At 44.7% G+C, this 19,993-nt stretch overlaps 2 protein-coding genes across 4 annotated transcripts; one reads left to right on the top strand and one right to left on the bottom strand.

Moving 5' to 3' along the window:
- Nucleotides 1-14: 14 nt before the first annotated feature.
- On the top strand, nt 15-9,201 carry LOC139396906 (dnaJ homolog subfamily A member 3, mitochondrial-like). 3 transcript variants are annotated; one of them, XM_071143837.1, is made up of 10 exons: nt 15-245; nt 892-1,028; nt 1,141-1,224; nt 1,496-1,708; nt 1,987-2,139; nt 2,220-2,367; nt 4,251-4,444; nt 4,550-4,665; nt 5,414-5,511; nt 7,535-9,201. In XM_071143837.1, exons 1-10 carry the CDS (start codon nt 38-40, stop codon nt 7,555-7,557), a joined length of 1,374 nt encoding a protein of 457 aa, XP_070999938.1. In that variant the 5' UTR covers nt 15-37; the 3' UTR covers nt 7,558-9,201. The 3 variants fall into 3 exon arrangements, with proteins under 3 accessions (XP_070999938.1, XP_070999936.1, XP_070999935.1); XM_071143835.1 differs by having other exon boundaries at nt 22-245; nt 886-1,028; XM_071143834.1 differs by lacking the exon at nt 7,535-9,201 and adding an exon at nt 5,689-5,839 and having other exon boundaries at nt 38-245.
- Nucleotides 9,202-9,437: 236 nt separating this feature from the next.
- LOC139396907 (heme oxygenase 2-like) lies at nt 9,438-19,421 on the bottom strand. Its single transcript, XM_071143838.1, has 8 exons — nt 19,358-19,421; nt 18,534-18,616; nt 15,563-15,699; nt 15,048-15,165; nt 14,400-14,612; nt 13,938-14,213; nt 12,414-12,543; nt 9,438-12,093 (listed from the first exon to the last, which is right to left on the bottom strand). The coding sequence occupies exons 3-8, from the start codon at nt 15,643-15,645 to the stop codon at nt 11,966-11,968; spliced, it is 948 nt and encodes a 315-aa protein (XP_070999939.1). The 5' UTR covers nt 15,646-15,699; nt 18,534-18,616; nt 19,358-19,421; the 3' UTR covers nt 9,438-11,965.
- Between the last annotated feature and the right edge of the window lie 572 nt (nt 19,422-19,993).

The raw sequence follows: 19,993 nt of genomic DNA, 5'->3' as shown, positions 1-19,993 counted from the left end.
ACATGCGCAGTCCCCGCTGAGTAACAGCAGTAAAGTAATGATGGCGTCCTCAGCGGCTCGCTGCTCCACACGTTGGATAACAGTTGCTGTGTCCTCTGGTCACCGTCGTGCTTGTTGTGCTCTGGCCCCTTCTTCCAATGGAGGCTCAAGAAGTCTGTCGACTTTTGGAGCACAGAAATTCTGGCCGGGAAGCAATGCAATGCGTGGGGGCACGGGGAATGCGTTGACATTGAGAGGGCTGTCAGGTGGGTGCACAGAGACGGCCTAACTAGCAAGCTAGGCTAGCTTGATGCTAGCGTTTCTCGTAGTTTCCATTCACTTTTTTGGACACAACTGACAGTCTCCAACAACAACAAAATTGACACCACGGTAACATTCCTAACGATACAACTGAAAGACAGACTAACCTTAGCTCAGCCCATAGCTGGCTAGCTAACTAGCTAGTAGTTAGCTTATACGCATTCAAATTGCTGGAGGTGTTTGGTACTGTAGCAAGCCTGCAGCTCCATAGCCATTGCAAGGAAAGTAATGTCAGGTCACAGCACTGATGATCTTGAACGGACTGTCAGTAATAGCTACTGAACTGTACAGTCAAACATTGCGTTGAACTAGCTGTATCTGCATGATCCCTGATTAGATAGCTATATATGCCAACTGGCGTTTGCTAGAAATGTATTGGCCCAAGAGTTGATCATCACAGACAGCAGCTAACTTTATGTATTTGTATGAGTCCTCAGATATATCGAGCCCTGCTTAGTGTTATAGATGAATTGTGAGTGTACAGGCCTGTAGCTACCTTGGAAATAGATGACAACAGAAGGACAACAATAATAATCCACAGTCATGTTGCCAGGTGTAATCTACTCACAAGCCCTTTCTTGGTAGTTCCAGGTCTTAAATCTCCCCATGTCATCTGCACACTGTCCTTCCACACAAGTGCCCCAGCCTCCAACAAACAGGACTTCTACACGGTGTTGGAGGTACCACGCACTGCCACCCAGAAAGAGATCAAGAAAGCGTATTATCAGGTGTGTGTGTGTGATCACTTTCTGTGGTAGTGTTGACTTGCTGTATTGATCCTTAGCTGTCACCAATCACCACAGTTGTGGAAAGATAACTTTTGTTGTTGTCCCTCTTCAGATGGCTAAGAAGTATCACCCTGACACCAACAAGGAAGACCCTAAGGCCAAGGAGAAATTTGCTCAGCTGGCTGAAGCTTATGAGGTTTGGCTGACCTTCTTCAAAATGGGCTTCCCCTTTTAAGAAACTAAAATTAGATTAAAGGATAGCAATATTTCTGTGACTTGTGTTGCTGATGTGGAATCACTAGTTCGTTACTTTCCTAACCGGTTTCTTGGTACTATTTGATGTCACTCTTGAAGAAAGTGTCAGTTAATCAAGTAAACGAAACATCAGAACCACTTGACTCAATGAAGGAACTGCCTGGTCTTATTGGAGAACAGTGCATCTTACTTCCTGCTTTGTCCTCCCCCAGGTGCTGAGTGACGAGGTGAAGAGGAAGCAGTATGACACGTACGGGGGGGCAGGGTTCGACGCCAGCCAGGCGGGCGGTGGTGGACACCAGCAGTACTGGAGCGGACAGGCCAACAGCGTGAACCCAGAGGAACTGTTCCGCAAGATCTTTGGGGAGTTCTCTGGAAGCCGTGGCTTCGGGGACTTCAATGCCGTATTTGATCAGCCCCAGGAGGTATGTAGTTGGGATGCCATACTGCTTTTAGAACCAAGGGGTTATGATTAGCCTAATCCCAGATCTGCTTGCGCTGTCTGTGCATGACAACCACCATATGAGTTGGCTATACAGCATAAACAGAAGTTTTGACTGCTCATTCAAGTCAATGTTCAGTGAGGTCATATTGAGTGAGCCCATGCCAATAAGTAAAAGCAGGAAGCAATTACTTTTTTAGGAGTGTAAACTTTTTGTTAAAGACATCCAATATGAATCTCTTGTCCCTCCTTTCCTCCCAGTTTATCATGGAGCTGACGTTCACCCAAGCTGCCAAGGGGGTCAACAAAGAGATGGCGTTCAACACTGAGGCCAGCTGCCAGCGATGTGATGGCAAAGGGAGCGAGCCTGGCACCAAGGTTGTGCACTGCCACTACTGCAACGGCTCTGGCATGGTAGGTGACATGATGTGTGGCGTGAAGTGTTCGTGTCTCACGTGCTTGTCTCACGTGCTTGTGTGTTTTGCCCTGTACAGGAGACGGTGAACACGGGCCCCTTTGTGATGCGGTCGACATGCCGTCGGTGTAATGGGAAAGGCACTGTGATCTCCACCCCATGTAACTCCTGTCACGGGACCGGACAGACCAGACAGAAAAAGACAGTAAGGGTCCCTGTCCCAGCAGGTGAGACACACCCACACACTGACTCTCACTCCTATACCTACCCAGTCTAATCTGGAATCTAAACGTAGTATGCATTTTCTAATGTGCACACACAGAGAGACCCAGGAGCAGCCTTCTCATCCTGAATCTCTTCCTTTTCTCATTAAGATCACTAATCATTTTTTTAAATTCAACCTTTATTTAACTAGGCAAGTCAGTTAAGAACAAATTCTTATTTACAATGACGGCCTACCGGGGAACAGTGGGTTATCAAATCAAAGTTTATTTGTCACGTGCGCCAAATACAACCGGTGTTGTAGACCTTACAGTGAAATGCTCACTTACAGGCTCTAACCAACAATGCAAAAAAGGTATTAGGTGAACAATGGGTAAATAAAGAAATAAAAACAACAGTGAAAAATAACAGTAGCGAGGCTATATACAGTAGCGAGGCTATACACAGTAGCGAGGCTATACACAGTAGCGAGGCTATACACAGTAGCGAGGCTAGATACAGTAGAGAGGCTAGATACAGTAGAGAGGCTAGATACAGTAGAGAGGCTATACACAGTAGCGAGGCTATACACAGTAGCGAGGCTAGATACAGTAGCGAGGCTAGATACAGTAGCGAGGCTAGATACAGTAGAGAGGCTAGATACAGTAGAGAGGCTAGATACAGTAGAGAGGCTAGATACAGTAGCGAGGCTAGATACAGTAGCGAGGCTAGATACAGTAGAGAGGCTAGATACAGTAGAGAGGCTGTCAGAACGACAGATTTTTACCTGGTCAGCTTGGGGATTCGGTCCAGCCAACTTTTGGTTACTGGCCCAAAGCTCTAACCACTAGGCTACCTGCCACCCCATAATTCTCTTCTAAACTGTTTTGAACGTTTATAAAACTCTATAATGCTGAATGAAGCAGTCCCTAATGTTTGAAACGTTTATAAAACGCTATAATGCTGAATGAAGCAGTCCCTAATGTTTGAAACGTTTATAAAACTCTATAATGCTGAATGAAGCACTTCCTATGTTTGAAACGTCTATAAAACGTGAGCAGGTTTAACGTGAGTGGGTTTAACGTGAGCGGGTTTAATGTGAGTGGGTCAGAGACGTAATCTGAGGGCTACTGATCCCGTCTTTGAGCGTCCCAGACGTCCTGATATTTTCAAACCTGTTTGATTTTATCGGCACAAAATCTGCAATGCTCTTCTAGTGTGAGACAGGTTCTGAGAACGGTGTTCAGCAATAGCCAATGAGAGGTCTCCAGAGAAGATGCCAGTGAGATGATGGCGTCACCCAGAATGTGTACTCTCGAGCAGGAACGATAACTACTACTAATTTGCGTTTGTACTTGCCTTTAACCAAAGCCAAAGTGTCAAATTGTTAGATATTTCAACTAGGTGTGAATGTCTGACTGAAAACGTTTGAGGCTGATTTGTTCTAGCTACGTTAACAATCTAATTGCATCATTGTTTTCATGAGACAGCATGTCTGTATGGAGAATCCTTACGGCCGAGTGAAGAATCGTGTAGTGTGTGACCCTGTACTGTGCCACATCGTGTGACCCCCTGTACTGTGCCACATCGTGTAGTGTGTGACCCTGTACTGTGCCACATCGTGTGACCCCCTGTACTGTGCCACATCGTGTGACCCTGTACTGTGCCACATCGTGTAGTGTGTGACCCTGTACTGTGCCACATCGTGTAGTGTGTGACCCTGTACTGTGCCACATCGTGTAGTGTGTGACCCTGTACTGTGCCACATCGTGTAGTGCGCACCACTACGTTGGAAAGACAAAAAACGACAGGGAAGACAGTCGTTTAATGTGGGAGGCTCAGCGATGTTAGGATTTTGAAAGTTGTGTAGTGCACACCCAGGTTGACTGGCTGTGTTGTCTCTTTGCAGGTGTTGAGGACGGTCAGACGGTCAGGATGCCTGTGGGGAAGAAGGAGGTGTTCATCACGTTTCGGGTCCAGAAGAGCCCAGTGTTCAGACGGGACGGCGCAGACATCCACTCTGACGTGCTGATCTCTGTGGCTCAGGCTGTACTGGGGGGCACGGCCCGGGCACAGGGCCTCTACGAGACAGTCAACCTCTCGGTGAGAGACACACGGACATACCAACCTTTCTGTGACACACCTACATACATAAGAGTGATGGATTGATGGTCAGTAACTAACTGTGATTGGTGAATCCTCTTGTAGATCCCTGCTGGGATCCAAACAGACCAGAGGATCCTCCTCTCTGGGAAGGGCATCGCACGGATCAGTGGCTATGGTTACGGAGATCACTACGTCCACGTCAAAGTCCGAGTCCCCAAGTAAGTTACTACACAATACACCTTTAGATACCATCTCTGTAGTTATTTACTACACAATAAACCTTTAGATACCATCTCTGTAGTAATTTACTACACAATACACCTTCAGATACCATCTCTGTAGTTATTTACTACACAATACACCTTTAGATACCATCTCTGTAGTTATTTACTACACAATACACCTTTAGATACCATCTCTGTAGTAATTTACTACACAATACACCTTTAGATACCATCTCTGTAGTAAGTTACTCACAGTACACCTTTAGATACCATCTCTGTAGTAAGTTACTCACAATACACCTTCAGATACCATCTCTGTAGTAAGCTACACACAGTACACCTTTAGATACCATCTCTGTAGTAAGCTACACACAGTACACCTTTAGATACCATCTCTGTAGTTATTTACTACACAATAAACCTTTAGATACCATCTCTGTAGTAATTTACTACACAATACACCTTCAGATACCATCTCTGTAGTTATTTACTACACAATACACCTTTAGATACCATCTCTGTAGTTATTTACTACACAATACACCTTTAGATACCATCTCTGTAGTAATTTACTACACAATACACCTTTAGATACCATCTCTGTAGTAAGTTACTCACAATACACCTTTAGATACCATCTCTGTAGTAAGTTACTCACAATACACCTTTAGATACCATCTCTGCATCTCTGACAAATGTTAGATGCTCATTCCTCACGGTCTCCACTATTGTGTGTGAGCAGGATCCTGACAGACAGACAAAAAGCTCTGCTCATGAGCTACGCAGAGGATGAGACTGAAGTGGAGGGGACAGTCAATGGTGTCACAAGCACCACTGCAGGTAGTGGCACACACACGCACACACTGTTTCTGCGCTAGGTTCCTACACACTGACTGCACACTTACCTGCTCCTCTTCATTTGGTTTACAATTAGTTGAGGTCCCAGCTCTGCTCATGAAAGCTGACAATGCTTTTATTTGTAAAATCTTGGCTCACGCAATACATGTTTCTGACCAGGTGGAGGCAGCAGTGCTAAGCAGTCTGAGGCAGGGCAGGACAGGCAAGAGGTAGGAGAGAGCAAGCAGGAGCAGGGCTTCTTCACCAAGTTAAAACAATTGTTTAGCTCCACCTGACAGTCACAAACCAGGTAGGACACTTTAGTCATGATGTCTTCACCTGACGGTCACAAACCAGGTAGGACACTTTAGTCATGATGTCTTCACCTGACAGTCACAAACCAGGTAGGACACTATTCATGATGCCTTTGCCTGACAGTCACAAACCGGGTAGGACACTAGTCATGATGCCTTTGCCTGACAGTCACAAACCAGGTAGGACACTCCAGTCATGATGCCTTCGCCTGACAGTCACAAACCAGGAAGGACACACTATTCATGATGTTGCCTTTGCCACTTGTGCACATGCATATGTGGGATAAACAGTTTCTGGAACACACTGGTTCGTGGCACACCGTTTGTCAGTCAGCTGGTTTGTGACTGTCATCTGTATAAAGTTGCATGCATACATACACTATACATACATACTAAAGTATGTGGCCTCCCCTTCAAATTAGTTGATTCGGCTATTTGAGACACCCGTTGCTGACAGATGTATAAAATCGAGCACACAGCCATGCAATCTTCATAGACAAACATTGGCAGTAGACTGGCCTTACTGAAGAGCTCCGGGACTTTCAACGTGGCACCGTCATAGGATGCCACATATCCAACAGGTCAGTTCGTAAAATTTCTGCCCTACTAGAGCTGCCCCGGTCAACTGTAAGTGCTGTTATTGTGAAGTGGAAACGTCAAGGAGCAACAACGGCTCAGCCGCGAAGTGGTAGGCCACACAAGCTCGTCTGTCCTCGGTTGCAACACTCACTACTAGTTCCAAACTGCCTCTAGAAGCAACGTCAGCACAAGAACTGTTCATCGGGAGCTTCCTGAAAAGGGTTTCCATGGCCGAGCAGACAAGCCAAAGATCACCACACAAGCAATGCCAAGCGTCAGCTGGAGTGGTGTAAAGCTTGCCGCCATTGGACTCTGTCGAGCAGTGGAAACGCGTTCTCTGTAGTGATGAGTCATACTTCACCATCTGGCAGTCCAATGGTCGAATCAAGATTTGGCGGATGCCAGGAGAACACTCCCTACCCAAATGCATAGTGCCAACTGTAAAGTCTGGTGGAGGAGGAATTATGGTCTGGGGCTGTTTTTGATGGTTCAGGCTAGACCCCTGTTTCTGTGAAGGTAAATGTTAACGCTACCGTATGCAATGACATTCTAGACCATTCTGTGCTTCCAACATTGTGGCAACAGTTTGTGCATGACAATGCCCCTGTGCACAAAGCAAGGTCCATACAGAAATGGTTTGTTGAGATCGGTGTGGAAGAACTTGACTGGCCTGCATAGAGCCCTGACCTCAACTCCATCAAACACCTATGAGATGAATTAGAAAGCTGACTGCGAGCCTGGCCTAATCGTCCATCATCATCAGTACCTGACCTCACTAATGCTCTTATGGCTGAAAGGAAGCAAGTCCCTGCAGAAATGTTCCAAAATCTAATGGAAAGCCTTCCCAGACGAGTGGAGGCTGTTATAGCAGCAAAGGGGGACCAACTCCATATTAATGCCCAAGATTTTAGAATGAGATTTTTCGACAAGCAGGAGTCCACGTACTTCTGGTCATGTAGTGTACATGCATACACACAATTGTTTAACCATATAAATATATTTACTAGAAAAGACATCCCAATTCAAATCAATGTTTTGCTGTCACTTTCAATGGGTGAAGGGGGACAGTAGTTTGTCATATGCTGGTTTTGAAAACACATGCAGTAATTCTGTTTCTTTTTTTATACTGAAAGGTAAAAGGTCCACTGGGAACTGAGGCGAGTGTCCGAGGGTAGAGAGATGATGCCCTAAGAAGACAGCCACAAGGAGAGACCAGATATGGGGACAGGTGGTGGGAGAGTGTTGGAGGGATGATGTCTACTGGACAAGACTGGTTACCCCAGATCTACTTTCACAGATCTCCTTTCATCCTTGATCAGTTCCATAGCAGGGGAAGACAATGGACTGAAACAGACTCAAACAGAATGTGGTCCTAACTCATACCTGCTGCCTAAACCCCAAATCCAAGAGGAAATATGCTCTGGAAGTACCAGGAAGTGACTGCCCCTTAGGCTTGTCGTTTTTTGGATGGTGTTAAATGTGCAAAAATGTTGCGCAATGTTGTTCAAGCATATCATAAAAGGCATTGGGCAGAAGTAAATTAATCCACAAATATAATTCTACATCTTAAATGACCACATGTTGAAAAGATTGGGGTACGTGATCCGTATGTAAAGCGAACGGGGCGGCAACTTTAACAGGTTATTCCATCAGATTCCTAACCGTGTGATAGCAGTGCAGTCAGTCACTCATAAAGTATGGTCTGTCTGCTGTCTTTGAGGAATGCACTGTTGCCAGTGATGGCTAAAAAAAAACATGGATATACAAAACATTAGACACCTCCATAATATTGAGTTGCACCCCCTTTTCCCTCAGAACAGCCTCAATTCATCAGGGAATGGACTTTACAATGTGTCATGCGTTCCACAGGGATGCTGGTCCATGTTGACTCCAATGCTTCCCACAGTTGTGTCAAGTTGGCTGGATGTCCTTTGGGTGGTGGACCATTCTTGATACACACAGGAAACTGTGGAAAAACCCAGCAACACTGCAGTTTGTGACACTCAAACTGGTGCGCCTGGTACCTACTATCATACCCTGTTCAAAGGCATTTCAATCTTTTGTCTTGCCCATTCACCCTATAAATGGTACACACACACAATACAAGTCTGTGGTCTCAAAGCTTAAAAATCCTTCTTTAACCGGTCTCCTCCCCTTCATCTACACTGATTGAAGTAAATTGAAGTGTCATTAATAAGGGATCATAGCTTTCACCTGGTCAGTCTGTCATGGAAAGAAGTTATTCCTAATGGTTTGTACACTTAGGGTATAAGAATAGAAAATCAATTTAATTTAAAAGGCCTGTGCTGCAATAAGGAACTTTGTTTTGGTTGAGATCCTCCAGATTTCTTAATGTGTAATAAGTTTGTTCTGTAAAGTGAACTCTGCTTCCTATCTAGCTAGCCACTGCAACGAGTTGTACCAGCCTAGTAACAGCATTAGTACTGTCAAACAGCTATGGTGAGATAAAGAGGAAGTTGTCTGGCTGATATACCTTTCTGTTACATAAAGTGTAATGTGTGTGGAGATGCATTTGGGTCTGAGAACCCAGTCATCCAGGATGGGCATGACTCAAACCAGTTGGATCAGATGTGGCTGGACCTCTTCCCTCTTACTCTGCTCCTCGTCAACCCCTTCTCCCTTGATGAATCTGAGAATTCACTCAGAGCAGCACACTTTCATGTACCTCCATTCTGCCTAGTTATATTTGTAAATACACAGCTGTTGATATTGCAACCATACCAATGTGTCATGTTAGAGAAGTAAATAACATCTATAATTAAAGTGAAATCTAAATGAATTGTTCATGTCTTATTGCTGCCAGATGTGAACAGTGGAAATACTAAACTACTGGAGAACGGGCCAATGACCCTGGTCTAATACTTTAGATGTCTGTACTTCCTTTAAGTAATAGAGCTGAATTGCAAGTGACATTACTAAGCACAGATCTGTTAGCATTTGGATATGTGTATCTTAGGAACACAATGAATGTATTCAAACAGGGAAAATGTCTCAACACATAAAATGACAAAAGTATACAGGAAATTCAACCATTTATTTTACTACAATGTATTCCTGTGATTTTCTTCTTTCACAAAATGAGACCAGTGACATTTGTAGTAAATCGTCAGTCACTGATAAAGCTTGAGTTAGATTGCAGTGTACTTACTATACAAGACTAATGGGTTTGATAATACGGTTACTGTTTACTTTCTATTACAGCCGACAAGGCAAGAAAGAGTCACGCAATGTGTCTGTCAAGCACTCACTGAGATCACTAGGCTTCCATTAGTCCATCGCCAACAACACTCACACCTCGACACCTGAGATTATGGGTCGTGTTCATTAGGGCCCACGTTTCAGAAGAGTTTAATTGGACAAGTCCAGTTAGTCCCTCCCTGTTTGTCTTCTTCTGTTTAGTGCCTAATGAACACAACCCAAGTCTGGTCATTCCAGAACTCCTTCAAAATGTTCTAAATACTGCAACAGTTCCATCCCCTGAAAACATACTAAAATTGCATTTACATTGAACTAAAATATGACAAGTCTTGCAATGTTTCTTAAGTATATAATTTCATTAACATGAACCTGAGACCCAACACGTACATGACTAATGAGGCTCTGGACTGGTCTGGACAGCCATAACTACACCTGGGTCATGTTCATTAGGGCAAAATGTTTTACCACGGAAATCAAACATTTCTTATTGGACTAATCAAGATAATCCCGGTTTCATTCTGTTTCGTTAATACCTCAGATGGAGGAAGGGCTACTGAACAAAGAATTCAAGGACTACCAAATACACCAGAGATAAATAGGAGAACCACAGACCTGAACACACAGCATAGAACCTGTTTGTAATGAACCGAGATAATGTCATGTCAGCAACTTGACCTTTGGTATTCAGCATTCTGACCTTTAACAACTTCTCCATCTTCAAGCGAAAGCATAGAATACAACGCAAACTGCTGTCTTCAATGTTAAAACTACAAACAAATCAAGGAATGTAATGTTGATGTCAGTGTGAATCCTGAAAAGGATCTGCTAAATACTGTATTGCCCTTATATTTCCTCAGATACAAACCTATGGTCACCTGCACAACACATTGTTCTCCTTCTCCACAACCAAACAACGATGGCTCAACCTCATCAGGTTGGTGCATAGCTTTCAAGTCTTAAATGTTATACATTCAGACTGATGAGGTGCCTTGTCTTCACCAATCTAACCCGATCTCATCTCCCAGACCATTACACTAGCTGCTGTACTCGCTGCCTCTACCTGGTGTTCATAGGCCTAGAACAATACTGAAAATCAACTTTATACACGTTTCCAGGACGGATGTGTCCGTTTTCAGACACTCTGCTCCTCTCTAGACTGCCTGAGTGCCAAGCAAAGGACAAGGAACTGGACAGCACTAGATAACTAAATCCAACATGGAATAAAACAAAGAAATACACTTCAGAAATGATTAATAGTAATATTGCTCGTCCATCCTAAAACAAGAACTAAAAAGTGTCCATCCTGCCTCACTGTCTGTGTGCTTTTCACAGGAGGTTGGACATTTCTGCCTGCGTTCATTTGGAGAGAAGATAAAAATAATACATTGTGATGTGTGACAACCGTTGGCAACATTTGAAAGTCTAGACCTTTCTAAAAAAGTGTGCTCTTGCTGTCAGTTAGCCTGTGCTGTCCGTAACCAAATCGTGGGACTACTCCCAAGAGAGTATCACCCCATAACCATTAATACAAACTTTAAAAGATGTCGCTCAACCTACTCACGCAAAGAGATAGTAGTCTGCCCTGCAGAAATACTCCTACACTTTGCCAGATCTGCATATTAACATATGCATAGAACGTGTTACTTTGACTGTTTCTGGCTCAGCAGTGTTTGAGTTGTGCTGGTGCTCACCGCTACGGAGTGCCAGCACCTCAAATGTTCTACTTGTTCAGTTCCACCACCTAAATAAAAAAGTACTGGCACCTAATTCAGTCCACTTCAAGCAAAGGCTCACTGCTCTAATATTTTCAAGATTACATTTTGGTTTGATGGACTGATTGTGAGGACACCCAGGGGACAGCAGAATATAGTCCTTCAAATCACCATGGCAACCTAAGTGTCCAAATCCACAAAGGCTTTTTTTGTCATAGCAGGATAGCTGTTTTTCCCCTCCAACTCTACTGCATCACTCCATAATACAATTGTTAGGGATTATTAAAGAGACATCAACCTGACAACAAATCACACTATAATCTAAACAAGTAAGATCAATTGTCATCTCATGTCAACTCAAGAAGAAATACATCCTATAACAGGTTTGAATTTAAAAAATGGCTCTAAACTGGTACTAAGAGCTACAAATATGACCAACCATACTGAGAAGATACAGGATGGAGGGAGAGTGAGAGGGAGGTAGTAGAGAGAGAAAATTAGGAGGGAAGGTTACAAGGTCTGGGTACGGATGGCTTCTCATCCAAACGTTCAGAAAACAATTCTTCTTGTCTTCCCTCCCTGTTTTTCCTCCTTCTTTCCTGCAGAACAGCCAACAATTGGCTGTGGGTCGGATCACATGAAGTACCACGCAGCCAATCCAGCGAGGGCGGCGACCCAGGCGGCGAATAGGACCTGGCCTGTGGGGTGTCTGAGGACGGCCATGGCCAGTTGACCGACGTACGCCGAGCCCCCACTGGCCGCTGAGATAGACAGAGGACAAAGAACACGGTCAGCAAACCTCCCACATTACCATGTGAAACACTCATACCATTTTTAACACCACTAAGCCAGGTCAAGCAGTACTGCACTGGCCTGGTTAGGGAGCCACCGATGCTGGAGCCATGCTGGAAAGGAAAATGTGAAAAGCAAATATCCAAGCCAGCCAGACAGTGTGGTAAGGGTATTGTGGTTCTAAATGCCCACGTATTGCTAACATGGCACAACAATTCTTTCTTTTGGTTTTCTAGATCAAATCACTTTGTTTCCAGACAGAGCCTACAGGAGTTGTGTGTCAGCGTACCCATTTGTGCGGCGTAGTAGGGGCATTTGTTGATGTCTCCTCCGGTCCCATGGGCCCCGTGAACAGGCATGCCCGCATCCATGACCTCCTCCTGGATATCCTTACCCATCTCCTCTAGCTCATCAAATACCTGACACCAAACACAGGGGATTACAACTGGTTCATTTTCACTCAGCACAAAACAGAACAAACGGTCAAACAGGGAGGTACCATCTGAAAAGGTCCAATAAGGAAAGCTTATTTTTCACAACACTTTGGAACAGTTTGATATTGTGTGTCCTGATGAACACAATCTCTGAACTGAAACAGTAAGCTGAATTGTGTTGACCCAGAGTTTAGCACAAACAGTTTCACATTGCGACTGGGTCGGTGGGCGAGTGAAAGGAGTGATATTTAACATAAGGAGGTGCCACTGGTCAAAGAAATGTCCATGATGCAGAACCGTAATAAGAATATGATCAAGTTCAACATCTGACATTCATGTAATGTAATCAGAAGCCAGATGTGAGGAAGTGAATTAATGATCATATCTGAGCACTTGAAATATGATAGATGGCTCATTGTCTGGCTACGCTCTCAGAACCAGTTAGCAGAGTGGTTATGGTGATAAGCACAAATCCAACCATCTGCTGTTGGCCAAAGACCCTTATTTTCCCTGGGCACAGGACTTATCTCCAAAGACAGGATCAATACAGTGGCTGGTTACTGAGCTTAAATGATTAATTAAATGATACAATACTGAGAAATGCAACTAAACGGCCGAGGCCTACCCCAGAGACTAAACGGCCGAGGCCTACCCCAGAGACTAAACGGCCGAGGCCTACCCCAGAGACTAAACGGCCGAGGCCTACCTCAGAGACTAAACGGCCGAGGCCTACCTCAGAGACTAAACGGCCGAGGCCTACCTCAGAGACTAAACGGCCGTGGCCTACCTCAGAGACTAAACGGCCGTGGCCTACCCCAGAGACTAAACGGCCGTGGCCTACCCCAGAGACTAAACGGCCGTGGCCTACCCCAGAGACTAAACTAATGCGGCCTGGCTTCCTCTGAAAACAAAACGTCTATTTTTATTTAACTAGGCAAGTCAGGCAATAACAAATTCTTATTTACAATGACGGTCTAACCCTGCCCTAACCCGGACGACGCTGGGCCAATTGTGCGCCGCTCTATGGGACTCCCGATCACGATAGGGTTGTGATACCGTCCGAGATCGAACCCGGGCATGTAGTGACGCCTCTAACACTGCGATACAGTGCCATAGACCGCTGCGCCACTCAAGGACCCACAGATATGAGATGGCAATATTTCCAGCCATCACCTAGAAGGAATTATTAAGAGACCCACCGTTTACTGGAAGACCCACCACACCAGTAGGTGCAGCAGTCTCCATTTACTGGAAGACCCACCACACCAGTAAGTGCAGCAATCTCCGTTTACTGGAAGACCCACCACACCAGCAGGTGCATCAGTCTCACTCTTTAATCAACCCCAGCTCTATCTCTCTCTTCCCTTCCCCTTCCTCACCTCCATGTTGAACTGAAAGGCCAGCACGGCCTCCGCCACCAGCCTGTCCTTGGTGGCCATGTCCAGCTCCAGCTCATTCATCCGGCTCCGGTACAGCTGCTTGAAGGCCTTGGCGCTGTGGATGCCGTCAAACTGGTAGAAATAGACGCCCTCGCCCGTCGATGGCAACTTCAGCGCCCGCTGGGCCACCTTCTTCAGCACCTGACCCCCGGACAGGTCACCCATGTAACGGGTGTAGGCATGGGCCACCAGCAAGACCGGCTCTTCCTGACCCACCTAAATACAAATACAACTTCACTGGCTTCTGGTATTGTCAACTCCCCCTGGACTCCACACACCAGAGGATTGAAGCAGCACAGGGAGTCACAGTGCAGCACCCATGGAGGAGCGTTAGGTCTGAAGTGCCTTGCATAAAGGCACAATGGTAGTGGATGGTGGTAATGTGAACTCTGGGTTACTCACCTGGTGGATGCGTTCCACGTAGCGTTGCGTGGCTGGCGAGCAGCTGACCCGCTCCCGCCAGTCCTCACCATAGAAGTAGTCCAGGTCGCGGGACAGGGCGTCACGTCTATTCAGCTCTGGGAAGTAGAGCGGGGAGAAGTCAGGATGATCCTTGTTCCTCTCAATCTCCTCCTCCATGGCCTCGTAGGTGTAGTAGAGGGCCACATCACCCAGCTGAGCGAGAGAGAGATGCAGAATTTTACCCCAAAACAAACATTTTAGGTGCAAATATTTTTCATTAATCCATGTTTGACAGTCCCTCAAATACTGTGTGTCAACATTCACGTTGTCAAGATACATCCCTTTCTGTATCCTGGCAAAGTCTCACAAAGTGAGGATGTCAAAGCACTTCATGTTCTTTAAAGCCTTACAAGATATTGTTGTTCAGTACAGTGGTTGTTCATTACCAGTGGTGCTGAAAGACCCATCATGATTCTTCACAGTAATATCTTTCAAAGTGTTTGCAAAGTGAGGATGTCAAAGTTTGATCAAAAAGCCTACACCCTTAACTGACTGCTGTGGATAAATCAGATGATGCATAATGTTCAAGACAGTGAATGCAGCAGTACTAAATCTCAGAAAAGTGGCTGCTCTATTCTCCAGACTGACCTTGAAGAGCTCCTTGCGGATGCGCCCCCTGAGGAAGTCCTTGACAAACTGGGTGTTCTCCGCCTTCTCGTGAACCTCTTTGGTCCCGGCAGCCAGCAGTTCAGAAAGGTCTGTGGGGCTGTGGGGAGGGCACACTGGCTGACACCGCATGGGAAACTAGAGGCACACACTAACTACATGACCCATTGGGCTGGCTTCCCAAACCCAGATTAATCCTAGTTCTGGAGAAGAAGAAAAAACACTTTCAATGTAGCCTATTCTTCATTGAGCGTGCTTTTTACTCCAGGAGAAGGTTTAATCTGTGTCCGGGAAACGAGCCCATTGTGTTTTAACTCTCCTCAGAAATAAAAAAGAGACAGACCAAATCTGACAGAACTGAAACATACCCTGCCCACACCCTGGCACTCAAACATACACTTGAGAGAAGAAACCTCTCACTTCCAGAAACTGCCCAGCCCCCATCCATTTTCAGAAATAGCACTGAAGTGAAGTTAGACCATCCCAGATTTCTATACCTGAGAGTGTCTTCTGGCTCCTTCTCTGCATTCACCAGGCCTCCTCCATCGGTGACACTCTCCGCCTTCACAGAGTCCTCCATCTTTTCTGCAGACAGCTTGGTCCTGTCACTCAGACAGACACTCTTTGCCAGTCTCTGCCAAAGACAGAACACCAAAACAAGACCCACACATTCAAAGCTGACTCACTATTGAGTGGGTGGGGTTGCCTACATGAGAGCCACATAGCCTAGATACAGTATGTGCAGATAGATAGATACAGAAGTAGTGCTTTTGTAAACAGAAGCCCAAATGTCCATGACAATAGAGTCTTAAGGGATAGTTGGAGATTTTGACAACTTATCAATGGTTTCCATTTACCCAGTCATACAAATGATATCCATGAGTTCATCTATCTCTGCATGCAGTTGAAGGTAATTAGTGTTAATTGAGCAATTGCCAACTAGCGTGAGTGTAATGACTGAAAGTCTATGCCATAGACTCTATGGGATCAGCCAGCATGCTCCTCTGACTATGGGTATGCTGTCCACGCTGTGTTCTGGTGTACCGTTTGACAGCTAGCATAAACAGTAGCCCAACATGCTCCTCTGACTATGGGTATGCTGTCCACGCTGTGTTCTGGTGTACCGTTTGACAGCTAGCATAAACAGTAGCCCAACATGCTCCTCTGACTATGGGTATGCTGTCCACGCTGTGTTCTGGTGTACCGTTTGACAGCTAGCATAAACAGTAGCCCAACATGCTCCTCTGACTATGGGTATGCTGTCCACGCTGTGTTCTGGTGTACCGTTTGACAGCTAGCATAAACAGTAGCCCAACAAATCCATAAGAGAGGTGTTGCTCTTTTTCTGAAACTGAAAATACAGAAAGGAAATATTTCTTAACTCCAAACAATAACAAGGTAAACCTAACATTTAAGAACAACAAGGCAGAAAAACACTTTACATAACATTAGCCAAGTTAGAAAACAGAACCATAGAACAGTAAATTTAGCTAGCTAGCTAACGTAAGTTAGCTCATAATAAGTGTAAAAATAACGCCACCACCTTGAAACATTTTCCTCTGTATAATAGCTAACATTGTTATGATACTTACAATACTATGCTTGCAATGGGCATAAATGCAGAGTACTGAAAATAAACAAATGTAATGATTGCTGTTTTGACATGGTAGCTAGCTAGCTAGCGATCTCTGACAGAGCTATTTGATTATATTCATCGTCATGGTAACCACATGCCCCGAGTCTGCCTGCTAGCAAGGGATCTCTTTACATTCTAGATGGCATTTACGTTCTATTTAAGCAATAAGGCACGAGGGGGTGTGGTATATGGTCAATATACCATTGCTAAGTGCTGCTCTTAATCAAGACGCAACGCGGAGTGCCTGGATACAGCCCTTAGCTGTGGTATATTGGCTATATACCACAAAGCCCCAAGGTGCTTTATTGCTATTATAAACTGGTTACCAACGTAATTAGAACAGTAAAGATGTTTTGTCATATCACACACGTGTTATATGGTCTGATATACCACGGCTTTAAGCCAATCAGCATTCAGAGCTCAAACCACTCAGTTTATAATTGGGTCCATGACAGTGCAAGTAGACAAAATTGCTTAATTAGTGCAAACCCAGCACAACATATATCAGATACAACATAGCAAACAGCATATATATATATTTTCTGATGAATCCTCGGCTCATGCCTGTATAAACTTAATACGGTAGGGTTTAAGCATAGTAGTAGGCATAGCCTACATCTTTGAGGGTGACGACCCAAACCATCCTAATTATTCATAATAAGTAAAAGAAATTGCCTATGTAATTAACTCAACTATTTACTAAAGCTACATTCATTAAAACATCAAGAAGGGTCCATGAAATGAACATCTGGCCACACAAATCAGTACCCTTTGTTATTGCTGCCTGAACATGTCTCATGTGCCAAGATTACCAAGAAAACCTTGCACAGAGGCAAAAGAGCACTTAGACTAATGTGGGTGGGTCTACTGCTCTATTCTGCTGCGGGCCAAAAGATTTTGTTCATTATTATTCTGCAAGTAAGACTATATTATTCTGCATTTAGCCTAATACTACACCATCTTCATGGTGTAAACAAAAAATTGGGTATATGATATAACATGTTAATATCCTAATGACAGTAAAACCCAATTCAAACATCCCTCTACATTTAGGAGAAGAGAGCCTAAACAGAACAGCAGCATTTGATACAGAGACTCTCCATCCAATGTCAGACCAGCAGAACATCAGTCCACAACACAGGTTAGGCTAAATCTATAGAATAAACTCTACAGAAACACCTGAGATTTTTCAGATCAGTGTCACTTCAGTAACAGGAGCAGCCTACCACAATAAATATGTCCAATCCACTTCAAGTTCACAAGAGAGACCTCCCGAGTGGCGCAGCGGTCTAATGCCCTGCATTGCCGTGCTTGAGACATCACTACAGACCCGGGTTTGATCCAGCTGCGACCGGGAGACCCGCGAAGAGGCGCACAATTGGCCCAGCGTCGCGCGGGACAGGGAAGGGTTTGGCCGTCCGGGATGTCCATGTCCCATCACTCTCTAGCGACTTCTGTGGCGGGCCGGGCGCATGCACGCTGACATGGTTGCCAGTTCTACGGTGTTTCCTCCGACACATTGGTGTGGCTAGCTTCAGGGTTAAGCAAGCAGTGTGTCAAGAAGCAGTACGGCTTGCCAGCATCGTGTTTTGGAGGACGCATGGTTCTTGACGTTCGCCTCTCCCATACGGGAGTTGCAGAGATGGGACAAGACTAAGGAAACCTCTCACCAATATACCAATTGGATATCACGAAATTGGGGCGAAAAAGGGGTAAAAAATAATAAATACAATCCACATGATTAACACATGTTCACCATGCCTACCAGATAAGTTTGGGAGATGCAGTCGTCAATGCAGGCAGGGGAAGCAGTGGAAATGCTATTTTATTACCAATTATGTGTTGTTGTTGTCGTCGTCTTGGGGCGTTGGTGGTCACTGGTCAAACGTCCCCTGACAGTTGATTCAGCTGTGACCTTATTCAGAGTGCCAGAGATAAGGGAATGTGTGTGTGACTTTGGCAACACTGACACACAAGTAACAACACAGTGAATAGCTGGCACAACATAGCAGGGGCCTAGCATTAGAAGGCCCAAGTCGCTTCACATAGTAATGAGGAAAGTCAACAATGAAGAGGCCTGGAACTACACAGAGAGCCAGACAAAGGAGCTCATAGTACACACATTGCTAGATGTTCAGTTAGTCTTGTGTTTACAAGCTAACTGTAAACTGTATCAAATAGTAGTTCTGGTTGTATCCATGATAGTGTTCCAACACTAGTTACATGCATTTGATCAAATGCGTCTTACATTTGAGGATATGGCAAGGGAACTAACATCAGAATGTCGATTGGTCTTGCTAACGTTGTAACAAAGACGCTAACTGAGCTAGCCACCACCAGCAGAGCAGTTAGCTAGATGAACAATTTAGCCCTTGACATCAAGGCACTGAACTGGCAGCTGTTAGACATGTTCCATGCTAGCGATCTATGTATAGTAGTTTCTAGTCTTTCGATGAAACAGTTTACAAGTGTTATAACCAGCGCCAGCTAATTAAACAGTTAATACGTGATTTACTTCAGGATGACAATGTGTCAAACATCTTAGAATAGACTAATTTATTGTTTTGATGCTGTAGAAAGCTAAATAACTCACATGGGGTTATCTAGCATCCTACTCTGCCCCTATTGTACAGAGAATAAACATACAGTAGCTTACCTTCTCTGCGCACTCTGCGGAGCTCTTCTTCAGTATTGCTCAAAACATAGGAAATGTAGTCTTGCTTATTCTTCTTTGAGATTGGGTTGGCTGACCGCATCCAACTTTTAGGTGCATACACCGCCACCTACTGTACTGGAGTTTGAGTTCAGTCACGGACTACCTACATTAACTTACGGTAATACAAAATTGGGGGAAAAGGAAAATTACCCTGGCAACTATTAGCTCTCACTAAAAAAAACACCACCCCATTCCACTATTTAACCTTATCTAATCCTACTCCAGGCCAACGGTCTAAGAGGACAGAACACTACCACTCAATATCTCTGCAAGTCTTCTGCAGTAAATCCTCCCAATCCCAAGTACTTCTCTGCAGCTGCCACCACAACCTCTATTTTCTGTGACTTGTGTTCCATTTCTGTAGTACAGTTGACAACCATGGCTATAAATGCCAAGAAACCCACCTCACTGAAACACATACTATTCTCATCCCTCTTTATTGGTCTCTGCCTACTCACAGAAACCTTGTCATGTACACATCTTCCTCTACCGCTCTCTTCACTTCTTCAGCATATGACACTTTCTGTACTAATATTAATCACTGACCTCAACCTGCCTTTGTCTCACCAGACACCT

The sequence above is a fragment of the Oncorhynchus clarkii genome, unplaced genomic scaffold (genome assembly GCF_045791955.1).
Source record: "Oncorhynchus clarkii lewisi isolate Uvic-CL-2024 unplaced genomic scaffold, UVic_Ocla_1.0 unplaced_contig_532_pilon_pilon, whole genome shotgun sequence".
NCBI lineage: Eukaryota > Metazoa > Chordata > Actinopteri > Salmoniformes > Salmonidae > Oncorhynchus > Oncorhynchus clarkii.
The sequence above is the reverse complement of the archived record's forward strand: the minus strand, read 5'-3'. Positions and strand labels throughout refer to the sequence as shown.